This window comes from Lipomyces japonicus, assembly GCF_038497905.1.
Source record: "Lipomyces japonicus strain CBS 7319 unplaced genomic scaffold V1514scaffold_45, whole genome shotgun sequence".
Classification (NCBI taxonomy): Eukaryota; Fungi; Ascomycota; class Lipomycetes; order Lipomycetales; family Lipomycetaceae; genus Lipomyces; species Lipomyces japonicus.
The window spans coordinates 30505-42067 of NW_027117857.1; the positions used below are offsets into that span (position 1 = coordinate 30505).

The following is an 11563-nucleotide window of genomic DNA, read 5'->3' on the forward strand; positions in this document are numbered from 1 at the left end:
ACCGTGAGTCAGTCAGGCGCCAAGCGCGGTTTGGGTGCAAAAACACCAAAATTTGCCATATCCAGAGACATGCGCAAACCCTTGCCAAGCGCTCCAAAATAGCGTATCAGTCGGCGTCCCCGACCTATCTCAAGCCTCAACGCACAATCATGAATATCCATTTCAAGTAAAAAAAAAAAAAAAAATAAATAAATAAAAAAAAAATTGGAAAGTCATAACCAAACCATGACTTGTTTTGTAAATCCAAAGGTCGTCAAGTTAACATAACCCAACTGGTTGCGCATCTGCAATTTCCTTATCCAGTTCGCGCGGGAGATTCCGGCACAATCTCAAACGGCAAGATAAGAAAACAGCAAATGTTGGCAATGGCGTGTAGTATATCGTGCTTTTGCAAGCTGACAACACATCACACAGTGATGACTTTTTTTTTTTTTTTTTTGCATCCCTTCTTTAAATTCGAGATTGGCGTCGATACTCCTTATATTGAGCTGGTGTAGCTTCAACGAGAGCAAATTCGTCAAAACTATATGCGGATATAATTCGCGTCCGGTCCAATGCTGGAAAATCCAAATCCGGTTCACCATCATCTTCGACAATGCGCAAGGTCCATTTGGCCACTTCCTGAAGTTCTTCTGGCAACTCAGGTTCACGTTTCTCTTCCCAATAACGATAAAGTGAAAATCCAATCGTGTCTGCCACAGTCACAAATCGCTTGACTATGACTTCAAAAGGCTTGATTGGTACAGTAGATGTTGGCCTGTAAACTTTTAATTTCAATGGCTTTAGCTCACCAACACCAGATGCCGACGTGTATTTCTCAAACGGATTTTTCGCTGATTCTTGCGATTTCTTGATTAGTGCCGTTAAATTCGAGACATGGAGCATTGGTAAGATAATCGACGACGTCAAATCACGGGGCAAAGTTTTCTGCTCATCAATGTCTGAAATCAATGTTTCCGCGTTAGAAGCGTTTGATATCAGTAAAGTATTGGTTGAAGAAGGGTTCGTATCTTCCCGAAGTATGGTGGCATCATCCATTGAGATCTGATTCCACATATTATTATAGTTAGACTTCCTAAATGGCGAAGAAGATTGCAAAAATGACATGCCGTCCTTGTTTTCAACGTTGCCTGCCAAACCAAGTTTCGTAGATTCAGTCGACCCGTTGTCCCAGCCAAGACCTTTGTTGCCCGGTTCTGTACTCTTATTGCGTTCGTGTTTTTTATTTAACGTAATATATGTAGACAACATTTGATCAACATCTGGTAGCAAATCCTTATCGCGAGTAGGCATTTTAGAAAACTTGATTTGCCGAGCAGCTCGTTGCAACTCTTCAATGTCCATCTCATCGTTCTCTTCGTCATGATTGTCATTTTCATCGCCAGATGTTGACCTGTTGTCGGCAAAATCATCGGAATCGTCCTCAAAATCGGATTCCGAACTATATTCGCCAAATTTTGAGCCAGACAAGGGTTTACGCTTGTGCTGTTTATGCCGTCTCTTGTGCTTAACTTGTTCGATGGCGTCTGATACATCGCCAAGGCTGAGCATGCCATTTTTGTGATTGCTTGAATAGGCAGGACTGTTAGGTGAGGACACGCTCTTGGCAACTTCGCTCTCGACAAAACTTGGAATCGGAGGAGAAAACTGAAATTCAGGATTATATGGTGGAAAGTCATTATTATTACTATTGTTATTATTATTATTATTATTATTATTATTATTATTATTATTATTGCTGATGCCGTTGGATAAAGTCGAGCCTTTGTTGGCAAGATTGTGGAGGTGGGGGGATATGTGAATAACTCGCTCGCCCACGCCATCTTGAATCCTGTCCAAGTAGGACTTGCGAAGCCGATACAAAACATAATTGCGATCATCGAGTAGCGACATTTTGAATCGACCTTACATCTGTGTCTGCGAAGGCAAGATGTCGTGTTGTTGGAAATTGACATCAGTGCGGCTTATGCCTAAACTTCACTGGTACGCATCTACATAGACTACATGAGAATATTGTATACGACGTTGAGGACGTTGAGTCCATCATGGCTACTCATCTTGAATGCAAAAAACAATTATCTAAACATACAAATTTACAAAATACTCGAGACACTGGACTATGTAACGTGGTTAGTTACAGTGTTTGGTAACTAGTTAACTAACTTAATTAATATTACATAATAGGAGCCCTAACTCGGTGCAACAAAGCAACATATTAGGGTAACCAAGTTTAGGGCTCCGATTAAGGGTAGGGCTTGTACCCTAGGCTGTGCTATAAATTCACTCCAACCCGCGTTTCTTTAATTTTTTTTTTTTTCTTCTTCATACTTACCTGAAAGCGTTATCGGAGCTCATAAATTCTCGGTAACTGGCTGCGGAATCTGCATTGCACAGCGCGGATCTGTCTGTGGCCGCCAACCGCCTTCGGGTGGTCTGGGCTTTGTAATTTTTGCTTTCGTCCTCTTTGAGGACAACTTTTGGTTTCTTTTGGGATCATGTTCTCTATTTTTGGTAGTATGAAGAAGCTGTAAATAGAATATATATATTTTTTTGACTTTAAATTTTCTTTTACGTATGATTATTGTAAATGTTGACAATCGGCTACGTCGGAGATGATGTTGAAATTCGATTTTTAAATGCTTGGTTTGTTTGCTGGGGTTTGGCTATAAAATTATAGGGGTTTCCTTTCGGTATGCCGACCCGATCGATCGAGCACATCTTTTACCTGAATTATCCTTGTACTTGTATTGTCGATCTATCTGAAATTCGTCCATTCCTTCATTTTATTTTAATCGATTTCGATAGTGTATTTATTAGTTTTTATTAGTTTCTTTTGTGTGCTTTTTAATTTGGTATTGCTTAATTTTTTTTTTTTTTTTTTTTTTTTGGGGAGGTGACGTTGCGTTGCCATATAGTCCGCAACTTCGATATCGCTTTGCGTTCATCTTATTGTCATCACACCAGCCGGATCTATCTTCAATTCACGGCTTCTTCTTGGTCCAAGACTTCGACTTGATGTCGAATCTCAATCCACCAACTTCTCCTCCACCCTCACGTTCCGATCCTCCTTCATCGATTTCCTCCTCGCTTCGCGGCCATCTCCCACTAGGACCGCAAGACACGTCGACTACTTCGAACACGTCTTCCCTCCCCTCATCTATTCGTCATCCTCAATCAAACAGACTTGGATCTGCTTCTCCGTCGTCTTTTGATCCTCGTTATTTTTCTGCTAGGTAAGTCTGTGTTTTATCCAATTGCCTGGCTGTGTCTTGTATGCCTCGGGGCTACTATAAATAGTGGTACTCACATTCTTCTCCAGAGCTCGCGAACTTCAGGCTCAAGACTCGTTATGGACGTCCACGATCAACAGCCGATCGACTAATCGTGATCGCGATGCCTTATTTGATAAAGTGCCATCAACAATTTCTGAAATTTCAAAATCAATTTCGCCCTCGCCGGTCTCGTCATCCTCGCCATCCTCGTTTCCCCCTGCTTTCCGACAACGCGCCCGGGCCGGAACTTTACCTTCCCGACTCTCATCATCGTCCTCTCTTTTAAACCCTCTCGGTTCTTCTTTTATTTCTCAACCATCCAATCTTTCGACTTCTGTTTCGCCGTCAGTATTTGCCTCTCAACAAGTTCCTCTGGATTCGGACGAGATTAAGACTTCAACCTTACTTGTCAATCCTGCCCCAGAAACTAGCGGTGCTTCGGCCAGATACAGATCCGGTTCGCTGAATTTGCCTTCACAACAATATCCATTATCTTTTGGTCCGTCGTTATTCTCACCTTCTTCGTGGTCACAGCAGGGTCCGGCAGCCGACCATTCCGATCCTCGTCCTGCCCTGAGTACTCTCGATTACCTCGGACTCGAGGACGCGCCAAAACATCATCACGACGAAACTCAGCCTGCCCAGGACGAAATGCAAACCCGTTTGCCGGCGCCTAGTATACCATCCACAACTTCTTCTGCCTTTTTAGCTGACTTCCCGCGCATTCGAGATGCCAACAGATTGAGGTCATACTCGGTCAATGCGACCGAGAAGTTTGATGATGGCCATTCAAACGCAACACTAGGAGGATTAATTGAAGAGGATGAGCATCATCACGATGTCGATCAACTTGGTCAATTAAGGTACCCTGCTGTTCAGAATTTAGGGACCAGACCAAGGTCTAGCACTACAGGAGCAGAACACAGAGTTCATGCTTTGCAAAACAGATTTGGGTCACAACCTTCTCAAATAAATTATGATAGAAATGGTAATGTTTCAAATGAAGATATTAGCACCGTTGACGAGTCAGTTATTTTGAACTCCATTGATGACGTCTCTATTGGTCCTACCCGAACGCTTTGGGTCGGAAACCTACCAGCTGGTATCACCATTCCTTCACTGATACAGTTTTTTACCCATTATGGAGTTGTCAAGTCGGTCAGAATTTTGAAAAACAACTCAACTGGGATCGTGGATTATGCTACTATAGATTCCGCAATTCATGCCAAGGCAGCTTTAAACAGCACAGAGCTTTCACCTGGCTCAGGGTTCATAATAATTGGGTTTGCTAGAGTAGCCACTCAATCCGCTAGCACTGTTTCTTCCACCCCTGAAATCGAACAGCAACAGCAGCAACAAAACCAACCGCATCAGGAAATATCTTACACGATTAAAGATAAAACTGAAAATACTAAAGCGATACCCACCCGGACATTGGCAGAATTAGAACCAGATATTTTGGAGATTGTTGGTGATTATGGTGCGGACGATGTTGAGATTCAAAAGATCAAAAAGAATCTTGAGAATGCGATTGCATTTGTCGATTTTATTGAAGACCTACAGGCATTACCCGATCCAAATCCGAACCGAGTGTATGATGCTCCAAAGTTAAGAGAAATCAGGAAGCGGATTGATAATGGATCATGTTCAGTATCGGAAATTGAGAATGCTGCGATAGACATGATTGATGAAATTGCAGAGCTTGCTAGTGATTATCTGGGAAACACGGTTGTGCAAAAGCTTTTCGATTACTGCTCTGAAGATGTCAAGGCTGAACTTCTTAAGAGACTGGCTCCATTCCTTGCACAATTAGGCATACATAAAAATGGAACATGGGCAGCTCAAAAAGTCATTGACGTTGCGCGCACTCCGGAACAAATGCAAATTATATCTGACGCGTTAAGGCCGTATACCGTGCATCTTTTTCTTGACCAGTTTGGTAATTATGTTTTGCAATGCTGTTTGAGGTTTGGTTCGCCCTACAACGATTTTATTTTTGAAACCATGCTGTCGAGGTTTTGGGATATTGCACAGGGTAGGTTTGGTGCTCGAGCAATGCGTGCATGTTTGGAAAGTCACTATGCTAGCAAAGAACAACAGCGCGTTCTTGCTGCTGCAATTACGCTACACGCTGTTCAACTAGCTACGAATGCGAATGGTGCACTGCTCCTTACTTGGTTCTTGGACACATGCACACTGCCAAACCGACATCGGATTCTTGCACCCAGACTGATTCCACATTTAGTACCTCTATGTACTCACAAACTTGCTTCACTCACAGTTCTGAAGGTTGTTAACTATCGTTCAGAACCTGAAGCTCGACGGGCCATTTTTGATGCTTTGATTTTAAACCCGAATGAGTCTGCTTTAGAGGAGATCTTGAGTGATAGTTCGCACGGTCCTACTGTAATTTACAAGATTTTGACTACACCATTTCTGGAACCCGAAATCAGGCAAAGAAGTATTGCAATTGTAAGGAATGTGCTTGTGAAACTCAAAGTTCATCCTTCTCAGGGTTACAGGCGCTTGATGGATGAAGTTGGGTTGGCCACTCGTGCGAATGGAGCCCCAGCAACCGGAGGTATTTCATCTGTTTCAGGAAATAGAGGCCAACAACAGTCATACCATCATGGTCATGGCTATCATCATCACGGCTCGAGAAGCCATCATGCTGAGGGCTATCACGGTCGCGAATTTCATCAGCAGCCACAACAAGTACCGGTGCAGTATTATCCTCAGCAAGGATTTGATCCCAACGCACTTGAGAATCCATACGTGGCAGCCGCTGCTGCAGTCGCAGCTGCAGCTGCCGCAGCAAGGCAAGATCCGGCAGCACTAGATTACCTGACCATGCAAATGGAACAACTTGGATTGACTGCACCACAACCCACTGCTTCTGAACCGCAGCATTACATAGCGCCATCGGCTTCGCCTCCGTTAGCAACAGGTCAGGCGTTATACCAACAACAACTGCTGCAACAGTCCCTTCGTCAAGATCAGGAACAGCCAGATCAACAACAATATTATATGTATCCCACATCTCCGCCAGCTACGTATTCGGATCCATTTAGAAATCAGAACCAAGCTGTATTATATGCCGATCAGTTCCGACATCCGCAGCAGTATAATACTAATGATATTGGTCAATATCAACAGTACATATCAAATGTTTATTCATCGCCTCCGACATCTCAGCAACAACAATATCAAAGTCGACAAAGGGTATGTTTTCAATATCTAATTTGAGATATAAATTTTTCTGACATATATTTAGTTTTAAAAAAAAAAAAAAGTAATTTTCTCAGTACATATTTTTCTTTTTTTTTTTATTCATATTTTACAGTATCAAGCATGGGGATCAAAATTTTTTATTTGGAGTCGTCAGTATGTTTCATGAACCTTTCTTATTTATTTTGATTACTATGTATCCTATATTATTTTTCTTTTTCGAGCACAATTTGTAGCTCGTCGCTCGCTTTTATAAATTTTTTTTTCTTTTTTGTTTCATGATTACATGATAATTTATTGTTTTTTTTCTTGTATTCGATGTTATGGCTGTTATTTTCTAGAAAAAAAAAAGCAAGATTTTTTTTTGGGCTGAATTTTGGTCATGTTTTATTTAATATTGGAAATATAATCACATTTGTCAACTAATAATACTGGACTGAATCGCCAGGTCGGCAGCTTGACTTACAAGGTCTTTAAATTCTGACGGCGATAATCCATAACTCTGCGTGAGAGTAAATAAGGTTTGAATAGAAGAAGTGACATGAGTATGGATTGGAGAACTGATTGGCTTACTCGGGCCATCAGTAATTGAAGTATTTACATCACCATACCGGTCGTAGTATGAATCATCATTGTCATTATCTCGGCCTGCATCAGCGGTTGATTTTTGTGAAGCTTGATCATCATCCTGATCGTCATATGCATCCCAGTAAGCATCTTCATGATTTGCCAAACTTCGTTGTGGCACTTTAGCATCTTTTAACTCCTCAGCCCAAACGCCGCCAGGCTCAAATACACCAAGCCCTTGACCATCATCGGCCGGTACCGGTGACGATATCTTTGCCTCATAAACAAGCCATTTAGATTCGACAAGGTCGTACGTGAACACGATTTCCACTTCCGTTTCCGGAATCAATACTGAAGACAAAATAGTTTCCTCATCTGGCCTGGCAAATCCATTGACTTCAAACACATCGCTCGAGGATGAAATTAAATCTCGTGATTCGTACAATCGACGAGCGAATATGGGTGCGAATGACTCCGCGTTATTCTCAACATGTTGTTGCTTCCAATATAACAGTCCTGCCCATTGATGTCTTGCAATCTGTAATCTGTGTTCCTGTTCGAAATTGGGAGGTTGCAAATCATCATTGTCGTCCTGGCTTGCGTTTTGCTTAACCAAGGTCTGAATGTTGAACGAGCATCTCGCTCGCAACAATGGCGACAATAACGAAAGAAACTTGGGTGTTAGTGACGGCGTGAACGATATAGACGATGGATCTGGCACTGGAAGTGAAGTCAAAAATGATTCAACCAAATTTTTAAAATCTGGAGGATTGGGATCCGTCATGTTTCCAAAGCGTTGTTTTGTTTTGCACACTAACTGTAGGTGATTACTTTAAATCCCAATTGAGCTCCATTACCAAGGTTAGGGCATGCCTCTTCCAAATAACTAACTATAAATATATACATTATGCCGTTTCAGGTATCTGCGTTTTCAATCTTTTTCGCTTCCCACTCTTGAGGGTTTACAGGATTATAATACATTCCTTCACCAAACTCCGCATTCCAAGGTATGCCACCGCTTAACACGGCTCGCATGATTCTGAAAGCCTCTAAATTGGCATAGCGTATTCCAGTAAGCGGATCACGTAAGCTGGCCGGCAACCCGGTGATTGGACATAAATGCCGTTGCGTTGTGGCAGGAGGACGATTATGAACTGCCTGGGGCCCAAATAAAGCCGTTCGCACCGTAGGAGCATCCACCGTAGGAAAATCCATAAAAGACAAAAGTTCGATCGATCCTGGAGCCTTAGGCACATCTGGCGATAGTGATCGTGCCTCTTCGGGTCGTGCTAAAGGCTCTACTGAACCACTAATTTTTGTTTCTCCATCATCTTGATCTTCATCTTCTTCAGCATCTTTAAAATCTTGCAAATTGTGATCTTCGTTATTCTGTTGACTGTCAGGTGCTTGGTGAATTTGAACTTGTTCATCCTCAAGCCCATTCTCTTGAGTCTCAGTCGTTATTGGAGGTTCCTGCGCACAACTGTCATTCTTGGTTTCTGGCTTTACTTGCGTGACTGAGACTAAATGATTTTCCACCACGGCCTCCTTCTCAGTTTCGGGCTGCGTTTGCTCGTAATCATCTAAAGGTACTTGGTTAACAGGCGCTTCAACATCTTTAACAACTTCTTGCACTTCAGGATGCACATCATTCGGAACAGGTACGTCTGGTATTCCGTTTGTAAATTCGCCAGTAATTTCCGAATTTACTTGAGTGTCAGAATGCAAGTCGTTTTCTGGAATATCGTCTGGGGTTAAGGATTTTTTTAAGGGTGAAGCTGACGGTATTGGTCTCATTGGTGAAACAGGAGCTGATGTATATTCCACAACTTCTGTTGCATTATTATCTTCTCTTGCATGAGAATTAGTTGGTATATCAAGTTGGTGAAACGGTTCTTGATTTATTATGTCCGGATTAGAAGTCTTCGTGAGTTTAGTTTCTGACTCGTCTGAGATGGATTGAGCTTGCGTATCTGGATTGGTTGGCGTTTTTTCGTCTAGTATTGATTTTGCTTCTTTACCATCCACGTCCTCCTGCTTGACAGCATTCTCAGACTCAAGAGGAACAGCTGCTTCTTGATTAGAGAGTTCAACTTGAACTTCTTTCTTAACCCTTTTCTTATACTTCCTTTTCTGTTTTGGAATATCAATGCTATCACGTTCAGGTAAGGCTTGTTTTGACCTTCGCCCATCACCTGCAATAATTTCCACGATCGCCCTTTGTTCGTCAACCGGAAAGTCTGATTTGATACTCCGCCAGCGCACGTAAGGACCAAGCTGTACCCTACGTTGAGCCAGGAACGCCGCGCGAAGCGATTTTTTCCGTTCAACTTCTTGCTCAAAAAATTTGTGCAATGAAGCTACGTTTCGCGTCTCGATGAGTTTTGCACGCTCTATTCGTTCTTCTTGTGTGATTTGCTTCTTTTTTTCTTTAACTTGAGGTGTGGGAAGGCTTGCCTATAGAAAAAAAAAACTGGTTAGTAACAAAAAAATAAAATAAAAATAAAACAAAAACAAAAACAAAAACAATTGAAGTCATACGCGTCTTTGTGCTTGTTCTTCCAGTCTGCGTTGAACTTCTTCCTTGTTTTTGATCGTGATTGACCGTTTACTACTTCTCACTGGTCCGTGTGGTAGTTGAGCCAACATGACTCTTTTCTTAGATTCAGGTGCAATAGATGATAACGTAGGAGCATGTCGTTTGACTGGAATTCCCGCGATCGTTCTGTGTTCCTGTATTTTGCGCTTGCGAGCTCGTTCAAGCTTTTCTAGATTTTGTAATTCTCTTTCTCCTTCGTCAGAATCTTCACCGGGAGCACCAGCAGGTCCTAGATCATCCTCATCTTCGGACGAATCACTGAACATTTCGTCATCTGGTGCAGCCTGGTCAGGAGGTGGCGATTGACCTGATTCAATCTCGTCGTCCTGTTGTTCCTTATTTTTCGCATCATTCACATCTGCTTCGTCCTCGTCCTCGTCTTCATTTTCGCTCTCATCTTCTTCATCGCTCACAAATTCTTCGTCATCTTCAAATTCGGCAAAGATATTGTCATCGTCGTCGTCGTCGTTTAAGATCTCTTCCACGTCCAGCAAACTGCGCAACCTGTTGCCAGCTGTCGCGCGCTTTTCTCGACCAGTCACTAATAACTCAATCTCAGGTTCTTCTAAATCTTCTGACCCAGAAGGCGACGCTGATCTCGACATTAGAATTGCGGGTTACGGAAGCAGTTCAAGATGCTTCTTACGATTGATTGAAAAAGTTCTTGTGACCCTGCGAAGTTGCGATGCCGTGACTTGTGATCCGATTAAAGTTACCCCGCGTAATAATGAAGCACATTAAATTATCGATTAGTTGGCTCAAAGTAAACTAGTTTACATTTAAATTGGATTGTTGTTCTAATGAAGTAATTTTTTTCACTAACAATCGGCATTTATTATGATTAGACATAGTTTATCGTTAAGCCAATTATGCCAGCTACTGAATCTCATTCACCTGCTAAATCTTTTCCAAGCTTATGATCTGTTGAACCGGAGATTTGCAAACCTCAAACCAAAGTCCATGCATATATATCATGCCGTATATTACGAGTTCAAAATCCATATTTCGATCCAACTTCCTTCTTTGTTCGTCGTCCCTGAGCAAATTGTTCTTCCAAACCTTCCTGTTGTGCCGTTGCAGAATTGATCAGTCCTCGCAGTTGATGTCGACCACCACCGACAGATCGAACAGGTTGAACTGTGTGTAACGCTCCCGAGGCGATTAGTTGTTCGTTTCGTTTATATTCATCGTTAACATTATAATCCACCACCTTGATTTGTTCATTACGATTCCTTCTGTTGCGCCTTCCTTCAAATATTTGTAACTATTACCTTGTTAGTAAAATAATTTGTAAAAATTTGTATATTTTTTTTTTAAAAGTCGCCTTACCATATCTTCGCTTAATCCTATTTCTTTGGCAAGCGTATCCAGATCCTTTGAATCATTTAGCTTCTCAAGTCCCATGTCTGATACTGTTGGTAGTGATGGCAGATCATCTTCATTATACTCTTCTTCCACATCGTCATCATTTTCAGAATCACGTTCTTCATCTGGCCCTAATAACATTATCGGCTGATACGGCTCATTTGAAACCACTGGTGCCGAATCCTGCAAAGGTTCATTACTGACCAAACCCAAATCTGAAGTTGCTCTCGCGTTAAAATAAATACCCAAATATTTTACAAACAACAACATAAAAAATAAAAAAAATACCTAAATTGGAAAACTTTGGTTTTTTCTTTTTTGGTTGGTCGTCCGCAATCTCATCAACTGATTCATTTGACGTCGACTTGACCGGACTTGGAGGTGCCACCACAGGCGTAATAATATTCTTTGATTTTTGTTGCTTTCTAAAAAACGGCTGAATTTTTCTTGCCTTGAATTGAACTTCTGCCTTCTGGCTGTCACTCATGACTTCTAGTATGCACTTTTGTTTTGCTGCAAGACTTTTGATTTT

At 41.8% G+C, this 11563-nt stretch overlaps 5 protein-coding genes across 5 annotated transcripts; 1 reads left to right on the plus strand and 4 right to left on the minus strand.

The window, feature by feature from the left end:
• Positions 1 to 131: 131 nt before the first annotated feature.
• V1514DRAFT_161937 (stress-activated map kinase interacting protein 1-domain-containing protein) lies at positions 132 to 2126 on the minus strand. Its single transcript, XM_066924529.1, has 2 exons — positions 2090 to 2126; positions 132 to 1991 (listed from the first exon to the last, which is right to left on the minus strand). The coding sequence occupies exon 2, from the start codon at positions 1891 to 1893 to the stop codon at positions 451 to 453; it is 1443 nt and encodes a 480-aa protein (XP_066781604.1). The 5' UTR covers positions 1894 to 1991; positions 2090 to 2126; the 3' UTR covers positions 132 to 450.
• A 557-nt stretch (positions 2127 to 2683) lies between these two features.
• On the plus strand, positions 2684 to 6885 carry V1514DRAFT_336006 (uncharacterized protein). Its single transcript, XM_066928477.1, has 3 exons — positions 2684 to 3233; positions 3320 to 6494; positions 6547 to 6885. Exons 1-3 carry the CDS (start codon positions 3016 to 3018, stop codon positions 6550 to 6552), a joined length of 3399 nt encoding a protein of 1132 aa, XP_066781605.1. The 5' UTR covers positions 2684 to 3015; the 3' UTR covers positions 6553 to 6885.
• V1514DRAFT_161983 (uncharacterized protein) lies at positions 6736 to 7887 on the minus strand. The gene has a single exon (XM_066924530.1). It carries the CDS (start codon positions 7849 to 7851, stop codon positions 6919 to 6921), a length of 933 nt encoding a protein of 310 aa, XP_066781606.1. The 5' UTR covers positions 7852 to 7887; the 3' UTR covers positions 6736 to 6918.
• A 95-nt stretch (positions 7888 to 7982) lies between these two features.
• On the minus strand, positions 7983 to 10271 carry V1514DRAFT_344426 (YL1 nuclear protein-domain-containing protein; the record flags this gene model as incomplete). The annotated part of the gene is made up of 2 exons (XM_066929187.1): positions 7983 to 9524; positions 9609 to 10271. The coding sequence occupies 2 exons, from the start codon at positions 10269 to 10271 to the stop codon at positions 7983 to 7985; spliced, it is 2205 nt and encodes a 734-aa protein (XP_066781607.1).
• Positions 10272 to 10337: 66 nt separating this feature from the next.
• V1514DRAFT_336009 (mitotic checkpoint regulator, MAD2B-interacting-domain-containing protein) lies at positions 10338 to 11549 on the minus strand. The gene is made up of 3 exons (XM_066928478.1): positions 11320 to 11549; positions 10996 to 11246; positions 10338 to 10930 (listed from the first exon to the last, which is right to left on the minus strand). The coding sequence occupies exons 1-3, from the start codon at positions 11516 to 11518 to the stop codon at positions 10658 to 10660; spliced, it is 723 nt and encodes a 240-aa protein (XP_066781608.1). The 5' UTR covers positions 11519 to 11549; the 3' UTR covers positions 10338 to 10657.
• Between the last annotated feature and the right edge of the window lie 14 nt (positions 11550 to 11563).